A 21,577-nucleotide genomic window follows, 5' to 3' on the forward strand; every position below is an offset into this window, starting at 1 on the left:
CTGAGGGGAGACATGATAGAGGTATATAAAATAATGAGTGGAGTGGAACAGGTGGATGTGAAGCGTCTGTTCATGCTTTCCAAAAATACTAGGACTAGGGGGCATTCGATGAAACTACAATGTAGTAAATTTAAAACAAATCAGAGAAAATATTTCTTCACCCAACGCATAATTAAACTCTGGAATTCGTTACCGGAGAACGTAGTGAAGGCGGTTAGCTTGGCAGAGTTTTAAAAGGGGTTAGACGGTTTCCTAAAGAGAAGTCCATAAACCACTACTAAATGGACTTGGGAAAAATCCACAATTCCAGGAATAACATGTATAGAATGTTTGTACGTTTGGGAAGCTTGCCAGGTGCCCTTGGCCTGGATTGGCCGCTGTCGTGGACAGGACGCTGAGCTCGATGGACCCTTGGTCTTTTCCTAGTGTGGCATTACTTATGTACGTATGTACTTATAATACACCCAAGGGGTCCTTTTACAAAGGTGTGCTAGCGTTTTTAGTGCATGCATTAAATATGCGTGCGCTACATGCTAGAGACAGCTATATATTCCTATAGGCATCTCCAGCATTTAGCTTGTGTTAAAAACACTAGCACACCTTTGTAAAAGGACCCCTCAATGCACAATGGGCATATTCTAGATATGGTGCATAAAAAAAATCCGTCCTGAAAACATTTTCACCTAAGCATATTCTATATACAGCGCCTAGATTTAGGCACAGTATATAGAATGTGCTTAGTCGATATCCTAGCACCTAAAACTACGCGCATCTGTTTATATCAACAAAAACATGGCGTAAACCCCCACATGTAGATTTAGGCGTGGAAGGCCATATTCTATAACAATGGACATAAATTTTGGAATGCCCACAAAATGCCCATTTCCCCACGTATAACCATGCCCCTTTTTGCCTGTGCAGTGCATTACAGAATACGCTTAGGGAGTTATGCGCGTAAATTCTAATTATTGCCAATTAGTGCTCATTATTGCTTGTTAAGTGCTGTTAACAGCGCGATTAGCTTGTTAAGCCAATTAAGCTACACACATTATTATAGAATGCGCTTGGATTTTGTCACAGAACGCTAAGTGCATTATATAGAATCCGGAGGAATATGAATATCTTACTATCTAAAATGTCACAACATATGTGGCGTTTTAGAGGGAAAAAAATGCCCCTTCTCCCTCCCCTTCCCTTCTTCCCTCTACTATACTCACCCACTATACCTCCATCATGACCCATGACCACTAGTGTTGTTTCTTCACTGTAATCATGGTATTTAGAAATGCATTGAATTTTTAAAACTACACATATTATGTTCCATGAAAAAAGTACCAAACTGAAAGCAGGTGCGCATCTGTGTAGGTACCTTTTTCCCAGGGTAATTTCCCAAAGGAAAATACACATATACTTTCCTTTTGAGAAATGGTGCACAGTTTATGGTGAAAAGAACCAGTGGACTTTGTGACATTAAGGGCAATCTTACAGCTAGGCACCCCTTTGTATGTTGAAATATGGCAAAAAGTAGCACTTACGTGCATAATCACCCTAAGGATTTGTCATGAAATGCCTAGCACCCACCTGGGGCTAACCCTGCGGCCACCTTAGAGGGTCTACAGCACAGCTCAGGTCTGCCTGCACCTGCCACTTGTACTCTACATTAGCACCCTCCTCCCACTGAGTAGGTCCCAACTGCCTCTGGGCAAGTTTCCTGCTCTCAAAGTGTTCCCCAGTGATTTCTAGGTTGCTGGGGCCACACTCCTAGAGGTCCCACAGTTCCTAGATTCTTAATCCAGACAAGCAGAGGCAATAAACTAAAAAAAAAAAAGATTTATTGTCATAAAAATATTGAAAGGTGAACCATACAAACAGAGGGAACAAAAACAGTACATCATAACAGGTAACTGAATATAAATCTATAATTATTTAAAAACTTGTTCACTACCTGAATAGTGCCTGGAGAGTATAGGAAATATAGCTGCTCACAGGTTATAGAATATAACTGCTCACAGGGTCTCAGTGAAGAGATCCTTCTGTCTTCCCTCCCAATCTGAGACTGGGCCTATCAGAACCCAGAACAGCAAATTTTAAAAGTAGCGGGGTCACACCCACTGCAGGTTACTTCCTCTGTGTGCTAACTAAAGAATTGACAGTCATTTCTCTGTAACAGCTTTAAACGTACATGCACCACCTGCTGGCTAAACTAGAGGAATACAGTTCAAGAAATAATATAGTTTACAGGCTTAAAACCCACTGTTTTGTTACAGCACTATTCTGTAATGTGTATGTAAGTACTGAAGCATGCCACTGCAAAGGGGCAAGCATGTGGGAGAAACATGGGTGGAATATGAGCCAGCCTCCCAGTTATGCACATAATTTATAAAATACTGTAAGTTATGTGAGTTCTTGCTGCAAGAGGGGTCCACAATTACACCAGGTCTATATAGACTTTCCCGCCTCAACTTATCTCCATCTTAGACATGCACCTTCAGGCACAGGCATTTTTAACATGGGGAGGGTAAGCAAACAGCTGTTTACCTATAGGAAAATCCTTCAAAACAGTCATCACTGTTTCTTATTACAATATCCTTTTATTGTATATCTTTTAGGGTTATCATACCAAAGGATGGTTATTTCTGAGCAAAGTCTTGGGAGCAAAGTGTATGCTCATCAGGAAAGGTAAGTGCCATGTTCAATTTTGGTTTTTTTCAAAGATGAGATTTGTGAAAGTGACCCTTAGATATTATGGTAAAGTAGTATCCACCTTGGGGTGCAGGGGGACAATCCCCCTAATATTTAAAACCATTTAACTGGCCAGGAATGGCTCCTAGCCTGTTAAATGGCACTTAACTGGCTATCTGGCAATATTTAGCGGAAGATAGCTGGCTATCTCCTGCTGAATACCACCAGTTAGTGCTTAGCGGATAGCTGGTTATATTGCGCAATGTAACCAGCTATCTGCCAATGTTCAGCACATCACCGGCTAAGTTTGGCGGCCAAATTAGGCTGCCAAAATAGCAGGCCTGACTCTGGCCGGCTTCAGTTTAACTGGCCAGTGCTGAATATGTTGAATCCAGCCAAAAAAACACCCAGATATTCAAAGCTGGACACCGGAAACAGCCCAGCATTGAATGGGCTCGGCACCAACTGCAGGAGGCAACCCAGCTATCTCCTGTGGTCTGAATATCGGCCTCAATAACTTCTGAAACTTGAAAAGTAAAAGGACATTTTTATAAGGATCTAACCTCCCTCCCATCTCTTAAACATTGATGATCTCTCTATTACAATACGTACAAACCCACCAATATAAACACCTCAGATTACACTCTTCCTGTCTCAGACAACCTGAAAATTCTCTGAGTCACCATTGACCGAAACCTTACGCTAGAAAGCCAAGCAGAAATTACAACAAAGAAAATGTTCCACTCAATGTGGAAACTCAAACGAGTAAAACCTTTCTTCCCGAGGGAAATATTCCGCAGCCTGGTACAATCAATGGTGCTAAGTCACCTAGACTACTTCAATGCAATCTATGCCGGATGTAAAGAATAAAGAACAAATTATGAAGAAACTTCATACTGCCCAAAACACCGCAGCCAGACTCATATTTGGAAAAACAAGATACGAAAGTGCCAAACCCCTACATGAAAAACTGCATTGGCTCCCAATTAAAGAACGAATCACGTTCAAAATCTGCACCCTGGTTCACAAAATTATTCACAGCGAAGCCCTGATCTACATGGCAGACCTCATAGACTTACCAACCAGAAACACAAACAGGTCAGCACGCACATTCCTAAATCTCCACTACCCAAGCTGCAAAGGACTAAAATACAAATCAACATATGCATCCAGCTTCTCCTATATAAGCACACAAATATGGAATGCACTGCCAAACATCACGAAAACAATGCATGACCTAACAACCTTTCGGAAATCATTAAAGACCAATCTGTTCAAGAAGGCCTACCACAACAATCCAACCTAAACACCTGAACCCTGCAACACAACGAAACTTGTACCAGAACAGGACACGTAATTCTCCCTCCTCAACTACCTAATGATACTCTGCTACTCATTAACGTTAACGCAATTACCACTCTGTATTTCTGACACCGGAATTGGCATTCTTTTTGACTCAGTTTGTCTAAAGACAAGGATTATGTGCTTTTACACATGACCCTCCTTGGTATAGGGAGAAAAGCCATCGAAGTGGAGGAACAGAAGAAACCTTACAGAATATGCAGAACAGTAGAACATTAAGGTCAATGGATGAGTCTTCCAACACTTAATCACTCATAAAACTGGCAGTTTCTTGAGAATCTACCAATTGTACAAGTGATTAAGGGACCTGTTTACTAAGCCACGCTAGAGGAGCGTTAGTGCCAAACACAGAGCCTCTTGTAAAATAGGTGCAAGATTGCATGTGTACATCTCTCCATGATTATCTGGAGAAGCAATAATTCAAAAAGTTGCATATAGGGAATACCTACGTGCAATCTCCCCACCCACATGCGCATGAGAGCAGCCTTTTGAAATAACTGCTTCTGCGCTCAGAGCTGCCCTGATCACCTCCCCATGTATGGTCTCCCTAATCACCCCCGCCAGCCACTGATTCCCCCCCATTGCTACAATCAAATCTGATTTCTCACACATATATATGCGACCTCCACTCTGCCTATTCTGAACCCCCCCACACACACACCCACAACTTCTAGTCCCATCCCCAGCCCTAATGGGGGTCGTTGGTGCCTAGCAGCAGCGATGCCTATTTGCTCCTGGTTGTATTCTATTTTATTGGTTAACATTTGTATCCCACATTTTCCCACTTATTTGCAGGCTCAATGTGACTTACATAGTACCATAAAGGCATTCGCCAAGTCCGGTAGAGAAACAAATACAAGGTGGTGATGTGGTCGAATAAGGTTCATGAGTTTGGGCGCAGTGGGGATAGAAGAGAGGAAGGGTTATGTGGTGTCCATTACGAGCTGTGGTTTTGCCGTGTTGCAGAGTTCAGGCACTTATGTTGGGTCGGTAGGATATGCCTTTTTGAACAGGTAGATTTTTAGTGATTTTCTGAAGTATGACCCTAGGAACCAAAATGGCCACCATGATCCCTTCCGGTAATTAAGCACTATGTTAACCCTAGGGCTTAGCCTGCCAGTTGATCATTTGCATTTTCAAAAAGTATGAAATATGAAAGAAAACTTCCAGAATCCAGTTCTGTCATTAAACTTGGACAAGCATTCCGATGAGTAGAAGGAATAGTTGAAAATCCTTTGGTACCAAAAGGAAAGGCAATGACAGAATTTGCGAAGGAGGAGAAAAAAACTCTTTTAAGGAATTGGATGAGCAGGGAAGGAACAACAATTGACAATCCGTAAGTACAGCAGGAAATACAAAATGTCACTCCAGGAACCATTCATGGATCAACATTGGACACACATGGACATGAATGGTTAAGGATAATTGAAAGCTAAGGATGAGCGATTGATAGTTGCAGGCCAGGACAGCGGATTACAGATGAGATGGATTATAGCAAGCATTGAAAAACAAACTAGTGCAACGGACATCTGTAGATTCTGTAAGAAAGAGCTAGAAACAGTTACTCATCTTGTGGCTGGCTACGAAGTGTTGAGGATGGTGTTGCACTTCAGCCTGAATTTGATTCCTTGTTTTAGTTCCTTGCCAGAGTCTGCTTAGTCTTTGTGTTGCTTAGCTTGTACTGTCCTAGTCTTGTTTCTTAGTTTTCTGTGCCTTGTTCTGGGTTCTCTGTGTTTCTTGTTTAGTGGCTGCTTGCAGCTTTTAGTTCTTTCCCTTGTTTGTCAGTGTTTGTTTCCTGTTTTAGTGGCTGCTTGCAGCTTCCAGTTTCTGTCCCCTAGCTTGTCCATTCCCTGCCTTGTGTTATGTTGTCTATCCGTGAGTCCTAGCCCAGTTTCCTCGCTTGCTGCCCGTGTTCATTCCCTTTTCCCTCTGACCCTCCGGCCCTGTGCTGCCTAGCTGTTCCAGTCCTGACCTGCCATATAAGTCCTGCTGGCCGCCAGCAACCAGGGGCTCAACTCCTGGTGAAAGGTGGCCATGTGCAGGTGAAGCCTAGCTCTTTATCAGAGTTCTGCCCTGCCTCTGGTGTAGGGTGGTTTTGCCTGCCGCTGCTGCTCGGCAGTGGCCCAAGGGCTCACAACCCAGTTTCCTGCTTTGAAAGCGTGACAGGTGGAAAATATTTATGCAGAAATGCACAACAAGGTGGCACATCTAATCAGGGCCGTGCCTAGAGTCTCTGGTGCCCCCCTGCAGACTATCGGTTGGCGCCCCCCCCCCGTCCAGCAGAGCAGGAACAGAAGGGAGCAGGCAAGTAAGCCGGATCTCAGGAAAAAATAGCACTGTATGTATCCCTCATTGATAAGTCTCTGACTCTAAAGTTTAGCAATTTCATTAAAGCAAAATGTATTTTCACATATCACATCCTATCCAAGGAGAATGTTTTATATATGTCACCCGTCTGTGGTAAAACTTCACGCAGTATCAAAATACCTCTAATATGTAGTCGTGCCAGCCGAGGAAACTAACTGTGCTCAGCTCACAAGAGACAGAGTGAACATAAAATAAAACTTCATCCTTAAAAGATAATATCGGATGAATGCATGAAGGTGAAGGTGAATATGAATTCCTGTGAATGGAATCAATTTGATTTACAATAAATCCAGATACTACTCTCTCTTATATATAACAAAAAATTATTTAAGTGGAATGGAATTATTTGACTGTACTGGTAAACAGAAAGAAATACTCTATTGCATTCTAATCTCCTTTGCACCAAAGGATATAATTCAGATCAAACATTTATCTCTGATCAACTATCTCAGATCAAATATTTATTTCAGATCAAATATTAAGGTTTCCTTGCTTACAGTCACTTAAATCTACCTAGCCGTTATATAGCTTATAGCATTTAAACACTCTTAAACTGAAATTCACCCTTTTCTATTCTTCATAAACTTCAAGTAATCCTGAAATATTCAGATCCTTTTCTCACTAGAGAAACTTCAATCGCCACCAATCTCTTTTCACTTATATTTTCTCATTTACCACAATCAGGCACTCTTTTATAACTTCAGTCAACAAACACAGGAAGTCACAGCTGGATGTCTCTCTTGGCAAAGGACAGCTCTCACTCTGTTCACTTCCCGGGCAGATTTCTTAACAGAAGCTGATCATCCAATCAGAGAGCGCTATTTGAATGCAGATTAACATACACACTCATGGGAATGTTTAGTGAAAAACACCGGACTAATTTGCATATGATTTAAACAAATCTGAGCATATGACAACCAAGTACAGACGCCCAGCACCTGAATTCTGCAATTAGATTTAAGGCAAATACTTTTAAAACTTATTTTTAGCACTTTTAAAATTTCAGGTTCTCTTTAATTTGAATGCTGTTTCAAGCTCTGAAACTCACCCTGACTGAGGAGCTAGCCCCAAACCGAAGCATAAATAGCAATCTGGTTGTATTCTCACGTAACTTGAAGAGCGTGCCTGCCTCAATTAATACTGCTCCTTTGCATGAAAAGGGGAGGGCAACGGAGATAGGACAGACAGCAGGGCAGTGGCACCCCCCTGCGGCGCTTACCTTGCTTACCGCATCAGCACGGCCCTGCATCTAATTCATTGGAAACTCTGTGAAGTCCACTGCAGTGTCCCCTAGGGTGCTCTCCTGGGATGTCTGTGTGGCTAGTCTACTAAGAATGCTGGTTCCTCCTACATCCCAATGGCTTGACTTTGTGCATTTTTCACTTGGATGTTTTTCTCAAAAATGTTCCAAAAAGATAGATGCACTATGAAATCTAGCAAATGTCCACTTTAAAAAAAAAAAGTTTTTCAGGTTCGAAAATGGTCATGTTCACTACTGGATTTTTGGATGTTTTGCGGAAAACATCCAAAGTCGGATTTAGACGTCATATCAAAAATACCCCTCAATACTAGCTTAAAGAATAGATACACATGTAGTCTTTAGGCACAACTATTTCTTTTGCCAGCCAAGGAGCTGGTGTAACAGTAGGCACCTTAATATCAAAGATGTGCGCATACTTTATAGTCTCATCCAGTCTCTGCTCATGTGTACACTCCCCTTGCAAATACACGCTATGCATGATGGCCCCAATATTCGGACAGCGGGAGATAGGCAGGTTGTCTTCCATGGTCTGCGCTGAACCCGGTGACCAGCATTGAATATCCGGGTTTTCTTCAGGTGGTTTGAAGATAACCAGCTATGTCAATGTTCAGACATAGCCGATTATCTTTAAACCGGCCAAAGATATACCGGGGTTTGACATGGCCAAATATGACCGCCAAACCTGGTTTAAAAATTGGCGCATAGCCAGTTACATCTTGTGATATAACCTGTTATCCACCAGCCATTAACCATGGATATTCAGTGGAAGACAGCCAGTTATCCCTCACTGAATATGGGCGGCTAGCCGGTTAAGCGATATTTAACAAGTCAGCATCCGTCCTGACCGGTTAAGTAGCACTAAATATCAGTCGGGATATGTACATGCTAGTATTTTAAATATTTGCATTCATAATACACACATAAATGTTAGCTCTCACTTTATTGAATTGCCCCCTTAGGTTGCAAAATCTGCTGTTTACATGTTCAAAGCTTCAAGTGATACTGCTCTTTTTTGAATGTATACTTTTGTACAGTGGCTCTTCCATGATCTTGTGTATTTTACAAAAAGCTCAGCATTCAGCAAGCATTTTATAAAATACCTTGCACATTTTCAACATGCCAACTTGAGCATTCTTCTTCCTTTTTTTTTAATTCTTTATAAGATTTATCAACAGGTAATAAATTTTTTTTTAAATCGATCACCTAAAATAAGCAAACAAAATGGAATCAAATTTCAGTCTCAGTCAGTTCTCATAAACAAAGCCCACAAAATCAGCAGCAGAAAAGTAAAAAAGGAGGAATCAAAGGAAAATGCAAAATTGGGCTTGTACAGTGTTGTTTCTACTATGTATCATCTTCCAATATGTAGTGTATATAAGAATTAAGCTGCTTATTTATTACTTACTTAGAATGTCTTTATAGCTCTATGCAAAGTAGAAATTTAATTAAGAAAATAAAGAGTCCTTTCCACTTGATTTCTGCAGGGTGTTTGTATTCTTAGATCCGGATTTGATTTCGGAGTCAGTTTGTAACTCCCTGCTCTACGAAGTTCATGCTGCCCAGGGACAGCAAACTCCCACAGCGTGTATGAGATATGTGATAGCACACAGCATGCAAGCAGCACTGGGAGACCAATGTGATGTTCAGAGACTGCAAAAGACACTGCAGGTAATGTAAATATTTAAAGCATTCATTCACAGCCTATCTCAAAAAGCTTCTGTGGTTTTCAATAAAACATACAATACCATATGAGAACTTCTATTTCACTACTTGCCTTTAGGCTTAGTGTGGATTACAAAATATTTTTTTTAAAAAGGGAACAAAACATCCCTGATTACAATTAGTAACTAAACCAAAATTTCCCTGTCTTAAGCTATATAACGCGCCTAGATTTCTGCGCAGAAATTGACGTGGATTCTATAATAATATGCGTAACTCAAGCTGATAACAGCACTTAACAAGCAATAATGAGCACTAATTGACACTGATTAGAATTTAGGCGCACAGCTCGCTAAGCGTATTTTGTAAAGATGTGCACCAAACTTCTAATGCGCACAGGAGAAAAGGTACCTAGTTATAGAATATGGCCCAGTGCGCCTAAATATACGCGCCAGGATTTATGTCACATTTTCAGGTGAGGATGGGGAGAACAGACATTTTAAAATGCTTGGTGTGCGTGTTTGGTATTTCGTTTTGATTTTTGTGCATCTACCCCCGAAGTATGTTGAGTAGAATGCGTTAATTTGTATAAGTGGCCAATTTATGCACACTACTTAATTGTGTAACGGGCCAATCAGTGATAGCCAATAACAACCAATTATCACTAACTGGCAATAATTGAAATTTACACACGCTTTTTTTAGGCATATTCTAAAAAGAGGCACACGTAAATTTTAATGTGCGTAGCTGAAAATGGGGTGTGACTGTGGGAGGAATATGCAAGAAAGCAAAGGGGCAGACGATCCGCAAACTCCAAAGTGGAAACTGTACAAAGCAGATCGTTGATAAACCAAGATATATTTTATTGATATAACAAAGTTAAAATATGCATACAATAGCCCATATGCATATAATAGCCCGACACAGGCCGTGTTTCGCCCAACTGGGCTGCTTCAGGGGCTATATAGTAGTTCTCCACTACCAAAACAGAAATTTGCTGATAAAAGCAAGTATACAATCGATATCCTGAAAAAAACGGCTCATCCAGAAATGCAGAAACAATTAGTTATAGACCTGAGGTTGTATGAACAGCCTCTTATCTCCAAATGTGCCGAAAAAATGGGGCGGGGCAGCAGGGGCGGGGCCCCGGGGCGGCCTTGCCCCGGGCCCAGCCCAGTCTCTCAGCGGCCCTGATTGAACGTGTCTATATTCTAAACACCATTTACAGAATCTAGGCTTTGGTATGAAATTGTGGGTGATGCAGACCTCAGTGAGGTTTAATGTGGGTCTGGTTGGACTAAAATACTGTAGTTTACTGGGAAGGTTTAATTTGGCTTAGAAAATAATTTATTCTAGTGAAAAACTGAATTATAAGGTTTGGGAAAAATACTGTGGAAATATTTATTCAATGTTATGTGTATGGAAAAAGTTTGTTTAAATTGTGAAGTTCATATTTGAAATCTGCTGCAAACCAACCTGGGCATGCATGCAATGTTTGAGTGAGTTCAAGCATCTGATTGGCTATCCTGCCCTCTGCTGGGAGAATGTTATGTTGGCAAAGCCTACTAGGCAAACAAGCTGTGTTTCCATTAAGGAGAAGGGCTGAAGATGTGAAAGAGTCAAGTCCTATGTGAAAACAGGTCCTTTGACAGTGTGGAAATCGAGAAAAACAGTGTTTGAGTTTGTGTGTGGGTGCGGTAGAAATTGTGTTTGATGAATAAAAGCATTTACTGTGAGACAACTGAGAAAAAGCAGTATTTATTTATTTATTTATTGTTTGCATTTGTATCCCACATTTTCCCACCTCTTTGCGGGCTCAGTGTGGCTTACAATAAGATATGAATACAGAGAATACAGTTGATACAATTTGGTTATGGGTTACATTGTACAAGTTATGCGAGATAATCAAATTATCATTAGGAATATCACAATGGGACATCAACAGGGAGACTTTGGGAGGAGATAATAGGAAGTTTAATGGTAGTGTTAAGACATTTAGGCACATGGTTTACCTATTCCTGTAAGTGTATGTATGAGTAATGTGGAATTGGGGGGAATGAGAGATCTTGAGTGGATGTGTGATGCATTGATGTAAGTGAGTGTAGACTCTATGTGTTTTGGTTTTTTCCGTAGATTGACTCAAACAAGTGGGTCTTCAGTAATCTGCGGAAGGATGCTTGTTCGTGGATCGCTCTTAATGGGAGGTTTCTAAAGCCTGGAAGCTATTAACAATTATTTCTAAGTTTGATCTACTTTTACTAGCTAGAGGTGGTGAGAAAGGTGATGGAAGTCTGAAGGAATTCAGCCATGTTTTAGTTTCAGCCAAACATGCCAGTGCATTGCAGGGCCGGTGAGACACTGGGCCAGGCCCAGGACAAAGCCGCCCCTGGGCCCCCCCCCACCCGAGGTCGCCGGGCCCCCCCTCCACCCCCCACCGGGCCCTCTCTCCACCCCCGGGCCCTCTGCACTGACCTTAAGCGCCTCACTTTCAAAAACGCAGCAAGCAGCAGCAGACCACTCCTTCCTTCCGTGTCCCGCCCTCGCGGAAGTTATGTCAGGCGAGGGCGGGACACGGAAGGAAGGAGTGGTCTGCTGCTGCTTTCGAAGGTGAGGTGCTTAAATTCAATGCCAGGGAGCGACGGAGGGCGGGCGGGCCGGACTGCGGCGGTGGCGCTGCCCCCCCCCCCCCCCCCCCCCGGAGGCCCGGGGAATTTTTTCCCCCCCTTTCGGCGGCCCTGGTGCATTGTTAGCTGAAACCAAAACTCCCCTCTCTTCTCCCAACCTGTTTCCACTAATTGGTATTATAGCCTGGAACAAACACTGCAGAATTTGAAACTATTTTAATGTTCTGAGATGAGGAAAGAACCTCCCATCCAATTAGTTAAACCCCTTCCAGGGGAAAGAAGAAAACTGCAGTGAACCAAAGGATGGGAAGGGAATAGGAAAGAAGAAATCAAACTCCTCTGAGTAACATCCCTGCTCAAGGTTAGCGTACACATAGTCGGGGCACACAATTATACATGTAAATTATAGAATACTATTATTTTCAGATGTTCTGTAATAATTTAAGTATGCACAAAAATATATTATGAGGAGTGAGGGACACACAGAGGGACATAATCGAAAGGGGCGCCCAAGTTTTCCTGAGGACGTCCTCGCAGGACGTCCCAGCAAAGGGGCGGGGAAACCCGTATTATCGAAACAAGATGGGCGTCATCTTTCGTTTGATAATACAGTCAACATTTAGGTCGACCTTGGAGATAGTCGTCCTTAGAGATGGTCGTCCCCGATTTTCAGCGATCATGGAAACCGAGGGTGCCCATCTCAGAAATTACCAAATCCAAGCCATTTGGTTGTGGGAGGAGCCAGCATTCGTAGTGCACTGGTCCCCCTGACAAGCCAGGACACCAACCGGGCACCCTAGGGGGCCTTGCAGTGGACTTCACAAATTGCTCCCAGGTGCATAGCTCCCTTACCTTGTGTGCTGAGCCCCCCAAACCCTCTCAAAACCCCACAACTGTACACCACTACCATAGCCCTAAGGGGTGACGGGGGGCACCTACATATGGGTACAGTGGGTTTCTGGTGGGTTTTGAAGGGCTCACATTTACCACCACAAACATAATAGGGAGGGGGGGATGGGCCTGGGTCCGCCTGCCTGAAGTGCACTGCACCCACTAAAACTGCTCCAGGGACCTGCATACTGCTGTGATGGACCTGAGTATGACATTTGAGGCTGGCACAAAATATTTTAAAAGATATTTTTTGAGGGTGAGGAGGGGGTTGGTGACCACTGGGGGAGTAAGGGGAAGTCATCCCCGATTCTCTCAGGTGGTCATCTGGTCAGTTTGAGCACATTTTTCTGCCTTGGTCATAAGAAAACCACGACCAGGTAAAGTCGTCCAAATGCTCGTCAGGGACGTCCTTTTTTTTCCATTATGGGTCAAGGATGCCCAAGTCCCGCCTTTGCTACGCCTTTGACACGCCCCCGGGAACTTTGGTCGTCCCCGCGATGGAAAGCAGTTGGGGATGCCCAAAATTGGCTTTCGATTATACTGATTTGGGCGACCCTGAGAGAAGGACGCCCATCTTCCGATTTGTGTCCTCTTTCGAAAATAAGCCTGACACTGTACCAAAAAATCACAAAGCAGCTCACTGAAAAACCGTGAGAGTACAGCCCAAATTTTATCAGTCATTGGTGGAGGAAAAGCCTCAGAATTCTTCATAGAGTGCAAAAATGTACTTATTCAATCATAGGCAAAAAAAAAACCCCTCCACTCACAGTTACATTTTGCATCTGTTTTTTCCTAATTTTTCTCTAAAATGTTTCTCAATTTTTATAAATGTCCAAAACAAAAAGGCTCAAACTTATCTTTATAAACATCAGGCTTTCTCCCAGCAGGAACTTCAGAATTGCAAGATCATGGTCCAGACTGCCGACAAGGTCCTCGTTTCGCAGGAACAACCCGTTGCTTCAGGGCAACAATGGACCATTTAGAGCATTGGATTTGCAAGGAATATTTCTTACCAAGTAGGATTAGTTTTCTGCTGCTGCCATTTGTACAGTTCTGAACTGGTGGTAGGAGAGAGAGAGAGTGGTCAGGACCAGTGGTGGAGGGATCTGAGAATGCTGGGTACAAGAGAAAAAGAGTGAAGGAGGCACATTACATCAGTGTGAATCTAAGTCAACGCTTTGGTCTGTGACCAGTTTTGCACACTGCAGTTAGAACGCTGCTTTTCTTGATGCTATCTTCACACCCTCAGGCAAATAATAATTTCTATCCATGGTAGGATAAACCCACAGATGTACTCGAGAGCTGTTTTCAGGAAGTAGTGGCTGCAGTGGAGCTTACAAGAGAAGAAGCAAGTGCAGATCGGAGGAGACATGCGGAGAGACTGGGGAAGATCTATGAGAAGATAGTCACTCCCTCTGCACCAGGTACAGAGACTTATACTTAAGCAGTGGTAGACAAATCTTTCAGAATTAGGGTGGCAAACTCACCTCTGTTTGGAGTGTATTTCCTCAGTTTGGTTAAAAATGGATTAAATAAAAGGATCAGTTTGCAAAACAGTGACATTTCTGGCCAGGTTCAGGTTGCTTGCAGTAAGGATTCCAAAGGAAATCATCTCTGACCAAATGAACTGTGCCTGCAGGAATTGCACTATAGAGAGAAGAGTATAAAAAAAGGTAAAATCCCCTTTCTCCCAGTAGAAAAAGTATGTTCAATTCTGGTCGCCACATCACAAAAAAGATATAGTGGAATTAGAAAAGGTGCAGAGAAGGGCGACGAAAATGATAAAGGGGATGGGGCGACTTCCCTATGAGGAAAGGCTAAAGCGGCTAGGGCTCTTCAGCTTGGAGAAAAGGGGGCTAGGGGGAGATATGATAGAGGTCTATAAAATAATGAGTGGAGTTGAACGGGTAGATGTGAAGCGTCTGTTTCATGCTTTCCAAAAATACTAGGACTAGGGGGCATGCGATGAAGCTACAATGTAGTAAATTTAAAACGAATCGGCGAAAATGTTTCTTCACTCAACGTGTAATTAGACTCTGGAATTCATTGCCAGAGAATGTGGTAAAGGCGGTTAGCTTAGCGGAGTTTAAAAAAGGTTTGGCCGGCTTGCTAAAGGAAAAGCCCATAGACCATTATTAAATGGACTTGGGGAAAATCCACTATTTCTGGGATAAGCAGTATAAAATGTTTTGTACTTTTTGGGGATCTTGCCAAGTATTTGTGACCTGGATTGGCCACTGTTGGAAATAGGATGCTGTGCTTGATGGACCTTTGGTCTTTCCCAGTAAGGCAATACTTATGTACTTATGTATGCAGATAGGCTGGAATAATGTCTCAGTGGCAGTGCTGTGCACCAGAACCCCACTTCAATCCATTTCCCAGGTCAGCTGGTGATTGGTTTGTTGAGAAGGCAGCATTTGCAGGCTACTCTTAAGAATCGGGGATGGGAAGGGGAGTTGTGATCGTTTAAGGGTCACACCTAGGCCCCGATGCACAAAGGCAGCCATAAAATACGTCTGCCTCACTAAAATTTAGTGAATCGCTAATAGCCAGCGATGCACAAAGGGGATCACAGATCCCCCTTTGTGCATCCTTGCTGTTTGTAAGTTTGAGCTGTCAAACGGATTTGACACTGTTGTCAAATCCATTTGATAGCTCTGATGCACTGGATCTCCCCGACCCAACACTTTTTTTTTAAATTTACCCTGGTGGTCCAGTGGACCCTGACCACCCCAATTTTTTTTTCCAGTGGAACACGATCTCCCCCTGCAACCCCCCGTGAACCCACAAACATTTTTTTATAGTGTTTAGCCCTGCTCAGTGCATCCCAGAATGCACTGGGTAGAGCCTGGGTGCTGCTGTTTTGTTCCGAGCAGGCAGGAGGGAGGAGCCGTTGCTCCTGCTTTCCTGCTTCCACTTTGTTATAAAGGGTACAGGGAGGGGCGGGGGTGTAGGGCGGGTGCGGTATGTCTGAATGTGGTGGTAGTCATGTGCAGAGGTCATCACTGTCTGCAGTTTTTAGTCTGTAAAGCAGTCTGACCTGCCCATCAGAGAGACAGTTAAGAACATTTTAAAATTAACAAAAACATAGATGGCTCTTGCTTACTTAGACTAAAGATCACTTGAGCACCTTGTATCATACAGTTAGAAAGGCACCTCAGCATAATAACCCTGACAAACAGCCTTGTAACAAAATAGCCCTTGACAAAATGGCCCCTCCCGCAAAATAACCCTTAACAAAATAGCCCCTAGAAAAAAAACACATCACAAAAAAATTGATAAACTACAAGTGAAATCTTCACTGATAAAGGCTCCTACCAGCATTGCATTGTATAAAGCATATATAAATAAACAAAATTCTATAGCTACCAACTGGTATTCATGATCAGTTCTGCTGTTTAAGGAAACTATTCTTCCATCAACATGCTAATTTAAAAAAAAAAAACAGTACTATCATCATTTTCATAGTCTTACCAACCTTATCCTGTTTGGCAAGGTAAGATTATTAGGAAAAAAATGCAGTCCCATATTCTGGGCAGCCTGATCGGGCCCTTTTGTCGGGGGGCTAACTTGTGAAGGGTTATATTGTGGGCAGGCCATTTTGACAGTGGCTGTTATGTCAGGGACTATTATGTCAGGAGTTTTTTTGTTTGGAGCTTTTTTGTCTGGACTATTTTGACCAGGTACCAGTTAGAAAATCTAGAAAAAATATACAAGATCTTTAACATATGGATCAACTGAGAAACATAAATTTCAACATTTCAACATAGAAAAAAGGCCTTAGGGGAAAATAAGGTCTTTTTTTCTCCACTTTTTTTCGTGTTGAAATTTTGCTCACTTAGCCCTGATGTTTGCACTGTTTAGCTGTAGCATATAAAGTTAATTACAAACGCTTGTGACGGTTACATATCCTCAAAGTGTGACTAGGCATGGGTCAAAAATATGTGAACTAATTTAGATCTGTCAAGCCTTCGGGTTTAATATGTTCAACTGTCTTCTTCAGGTTCAGCATCACTTAAAGGACTTCATAGCATTCCTTTGCCCAACCCAAACATAAGCTTTTATCTATGGACAGACGATGATCTGATTCGTAAGTATTAGAATGATTGTAAATGTGTAGAAAGATTTTTCAGGCGATTCTTCTGCATCTGAAATTGAAAATAAAATTCCCTAAAATGAACCATTATAATTTGAGCAGCTATACTGTTTGAGTGAAGCACCTTGTGGCTCTATCCATGTAGCACAATATAACGTCAATAAAAAATAAACAAATAAAAGGTTTTTGGTTACCGTCATGGCCTACAATTGCAAATGGCTTTGAACAGTAAATTGATATAACCAGAAGCAAAACAATTCTTCTATACGCCCATCTTCCCCTGTGCATAGTATGAAACACTAGAATAACACTAGCTACTGGAATTGAGTACAGGCCACAAACCAATGATAACAGTGATTCTGAGGGGGCATGTCAAAATCATTCTTGCAACTACGTCTTGGATAACTTGCAGACTATATGTGAGCTTAGCAAGGAGACACAGACATAGACTGTTACAGTAATCCAAGTGGGAGACCACTATGGCCTTCACAGTTGTATTTAGGGCATTCACATCCACAAAATAGTGATGACTTTTTACCATCTATAACTTTAGAAAGGCAATACGGACAACTTCTCATACCTGTGATTCCAGACTGAAAAAAAGTATTCAAATGAGCTTCTATACCTTTAACTTCATCTTAACAGCTAATGAGAACATCATCCACCCTCAAGTATAAAGGTAGTAACTTTCAACCACACCCATCTTTTGACTTTTTTTCTTCGCAGTTAAGGTCCAGTTTGCTTCCTAAAAACCAGATAACATTATGAAAATGTACTTTAAACATTCGTCAGCCCTGTTTTGCGGACAGAAAATATGGGTCTACCCTGACGTTACTAAGATAACGCAGCAGAGGCGAAAGCAATTTCTTGCATTGAGAGATGAAGTGAAAGCGCTGGGTGCAATATTTACCTTGGCATATCCATGCAAATGTATAATTCGTATGTCTGGCATTAAATACGTCTTTTTTGAGCCATCTCAGATAAAGGTTTTTCTGGACACTAAAAATCCATCTAGCTGAATAGGAAGAACGATTAATATCAGCAAGTAAGAATTAAGAGAAAGTAAAATCAGGACTATGCCAATTTGTGCTAAGATTTTTTTTCCTTCTGTTTTAGAGTAATAATTCTCCTTAAATTTGTTTGGACTCTCCCCCCTTATCTTATGGTGGTCTAAGGAAGAGTGATAAGATAAATAAGTTTGACATGTATGTTTAAATGGAATATTTTTTTCCTCAATAACTCTCTGTATTGCCTTACAAACTTGATTTGTTTGTATTATAATTAAAATCAATAAATATAAAATTTAAAAAAAAAACAGATAGCAATTTCAGTTCAGTCCAGTGGCGTAGCCAGACCTCAACATGGAGGGGGTTCAGAGCCCAAAGTGTGTGTGTGTGGGGGGCACATTTTGGCCCACCTCCCTGCTGCTGCCCTGCCGCTGCCTCCTCACATACCTTGGCTGGTGGGGTTTGGGGACCCTCGCTAGCTGAACCATTTGTCCAACGTAGATCTCCACCGCATTGCCTGCCCTGCTCTTCCCCTCACGTTGCGAGCACTTTCGTTTTGGTGAAGTCTGCCGGTTCATGAGAGTTGGCAGCGGTTGCAGCAGTGGTGGAGGAGGAGGAGAGAATGGTAGGAATTCTGGATATCACAGAGGTGGGAGGGAGGTAGGTCTCAAATATAAACAGAGTTTAAATTTTTGTTGCCTTTTTTTGGGGGGGGGGCCAAAAAAATCTTGGTTTATATTCAAGTATATATGGCAACCTCGGAAACTAATCTCGGAAAACATCATAACAAAGCTGAATTCTTAAGTCTCAAAAATAATTGGTACAATAGAATTTGAAATAATGAAGCTGCTTAACTTAGTGTTTGCTTTGTCTCCTACCCAAGGGAAGGAACTTTTCCTGTACATGAGGCCAGCATCACAGAGCAGTGAAGAGCCGGAAGGCTATAATGACCAGACAAGGATATCTGTGGTGTCCACAGACAGCGGGATCGAAGGAGACCTGCCTTCAGCCACTGACGAACTCTCATGCAGCAGTAGCGATAAGGAAAGTTCCAGGCTGCAGAGGAGGCGCTGCATTAAGATAAAGATTCCAGTGTTAATTTCAGCTGTTCTGGCACCAAACACTTGCGAGGCATCCACAGCAAACATTTCTGGGACCCTGCACAGGAAGTCTGGCCTCATCATTGAGAATGCCCCTCGTCCAAAAAAACTGTACACCGCCAGAATTGTTGTTTTGGGAGATGACAGAGTTTTAGGAAGACTGGCCAAAGCATACTATTCTTTGAGGTAATGGTGCAGTGTAGATCTCTTCAGTTCGGGCTTCATTCATTATGGGGGCCCCTTTTTCCAAGCAATGCTAAAAAGTGGCCTACGGTTGCCTCAACACAGGTCTTTCACGCGTGCTGAGGCCACTTTTAGTGCTGCCAGTTAAAGGCAGATTTTTCCATTTTTACAATAATGGCCATGCCCTAAGTTCCCCATTGGTAAACAACAGTAGAGGAACAAAAAGGAGAAATTCCTTACAGATGGTGTCCAAAAAAAAAACCTTTCTTTATTTCAGTGAACTTCAAGACCAATAAAGGAGACACAGCTCGTGTTTCGGCCCTTCTGGCCTGCATCAGGGGTCTAGGAATTTGTCATATCTTACACATTCCCAGAAGAGTTCATAAAAAAAAAAAAGTCTCCACTTGGTAATCACTGAAGAAAAAGAAAAAAATGCACTGGTTGAACACAGCGTACATTAGGTAAAGGAAGGTTATCGAATACAAATCAAATATATACCACTAGTTCAGGCTAGATCACTAATGTATTTTTAGGAAGGAGAGAATCCCTCAGAAATAGGTTGAATTCTATTCAAATCGCTTTTCTCAAGCAAAAATGAGGAAAGCGATTTGAATAGAATCGCGCACGGACAGCAGCACCCGTCCCTGAGGAAGCCACTTGAAGATGAAACGGTGGCGCCGTTGGACTTAAGTGTTGCTCCATATCTATTGGCGCTTGTGTTCAACCTATCTGAGGTTTATTTAGCCTATTTAAAGCTTATTTTTGAATCACAGCATCGAGCACTTTCAATAATACAAAAGAAGGAGAGTTAAGTGAATCCCCATGATAGAAACTTAGGTTTTCATTATATCCGTTGCAAGCCTGGGACTTTCAGTCCGTCAGGTTTCTGAGGGATTCTCTCCTTTCTAAAAATACATTAGTGATCTAGCCTGAACTAGTGGTATATATTTGATTTGTATTTGATTTACCTTAATAATACACTAATTATACTGCACTCCTTTTTTGTAGTAAAGGAAGGTTCCCCATTAACACCTGAGCCCTTACCGCCACCTATTTTGTAAGGGCTCTTGCGCTAATCCTGTGCTAATCAATGAGTGTATGGCAATGCCCATGTGCTAGTCAATTAGCATAGCCACACCCACTCTGCCCCCAAACATGCCCCCAGTGCTATTAAAAAAAAATCCGCTGATTTCACGGCATATGCAAAAACTACCGTTGGATGCCTGAGCACGCCCCCTGGTAGTGCATTTTAACCTGCAGTAAACGCTGTGTGTGTTTGAGGGGGGGGGGGGGGTGTTGTGGAAACTGAATGAAAGGAAAGCCTTAATGAATCAGGCCCTATGTTTGTGTTTGTCAGGAAAAGTGAAGCAAGACGGCCACTGCTAACAGTTAAGGCAGACTTACAGTTCTACTATATACCTGTCCTAGACCTGCAGTCACTCTCTTCACTCACTAATGTAAGTACTTGCAATGAACAAGGCCTTAGAGTTGCTAAAAAGCAAGGTTGTCAGGCTGTTGACATAAGGCTGTTCTATGTCTTTAGTCTGTTGATGGTTAAAAATCACTGGGGGTAATATCGAGCTCACAGCAGTCAGAGATGTCCAGCGATTTTATCCAGATAATGACCTGTCACTGAATTTGAGTTTGTGGTCAGTGCTGCAGCTCTCTGGATAGGTGCATGGGAATAGCTAATATTTATTTATTTATTGTTACATTTGTACCCTGTGCTTTCCCACTCATGGCAGGCTCAATGCGGCAGGCGATGGAGGGTTAAGTGACTTGCTCAGAGTCACAAGGAGCTGCCTGTGCCGGGCATCGAACTCAGTTCCCCAGGACCAAAGTCCACCACCCTAACCACTAGGCCACTCCTCCACTCCTTTATTTATTTCTTTATTTATGGCATTTATACCCCGCTCTTTCCAGCTCGATAGCAGGCTCAGTGCGGCTTACAGGATGTGGTACAGAGTATCATAGAGATAACACAAAGTAAGGTACAAGGTGTGGTACAAAGTACCACAGAGATAACACAGAGTATGGTATGAAGTATCACAGAGATGATCCAGTTGGAAAGAGTAGGACAATAGGGAAGGATGTGTGGGAGAGGATTGCAGTATGGGTAGTGTGGTTTGAGGTTGAGAATTAAGTTGGGTTATTTGGGTAAGCTTGTCTGAAGAGGTAAGTTTTAAGCAGCTTTCGGAAGGGTAGGTGTTCATTGGTTGTTCGGATGTGTCGAGGTATTGCATTCCAGAGTTGGCTGCCTATAACGGAGAAGTTGGATGCATAGTAGGTTTTGTATTTGAGGCCTTTGCAATTGGGAAGATGGAGATTGAGATAAGTACGAGAAG

At 42.3% G+C, this 21,577-nt stretch overlaps 1 protein-coding gene across 3 annotated transcripts in view; it reads left to right on the plus strand.

Annotated features, from left to right (window-relative positions):
• The window catches only part of PIK3R6 (phosphoinositide-3-kinase regulatory subunit 6), a 156,152-nt gene that overhangs the window by 87,714 nt on the left and 46,861 nt on the right, over nt 1-21,577 (plus strand). For 2 of the 3 annotated variants that reach the window (XR_003942632.1, XM_030208107.1), the window contains exons 7-12: nt 2,610-2,679; nt 9,157-9,340; nt 14,123-14,270; nt 16,850-16,936; nt 18,833-19,235; nt 20,590-20,689. Coding sequence is in view for 2 of the 3 variants with exons in the window: in XM_030208107.1 (XP_030063967.1) it covers nt 2,610-2,679; nt 9,157-9,340; nt 14,123-14,270; nt 16,850-16,936; nt 18,833-19,235; nt 20,590-20,689 (992 nt within the window). In the remaining variant the exon portion in view is untranslated. The remainder of the gene's footprint in view (nt 1-2,609; nt 2,680-9,156; nt 9,341-14,122; nt 14,271-16,849; nt 16,937-18,832; nt 19,236-20,589; nt 20,690-21,577) is intronic. The other variant, XM_030208108.1, reaches the window with a different exon arrangement.

The sequence above is a fragment of the Microcaecilia unicolor genome, chromosome 6, assembly GCF_901765095.1.
Source record: "Microcaecilia unicolor chromosome 6, aMicUni1.1, whole genome shotgun sequence".
NCBI classification, from domain to species: Eukaryota; Metazoa; Chordata; class Amphibia; order Gymnophiona; family Siphonopidae; genus Microcaecilia; species Microcaecilia unicolor.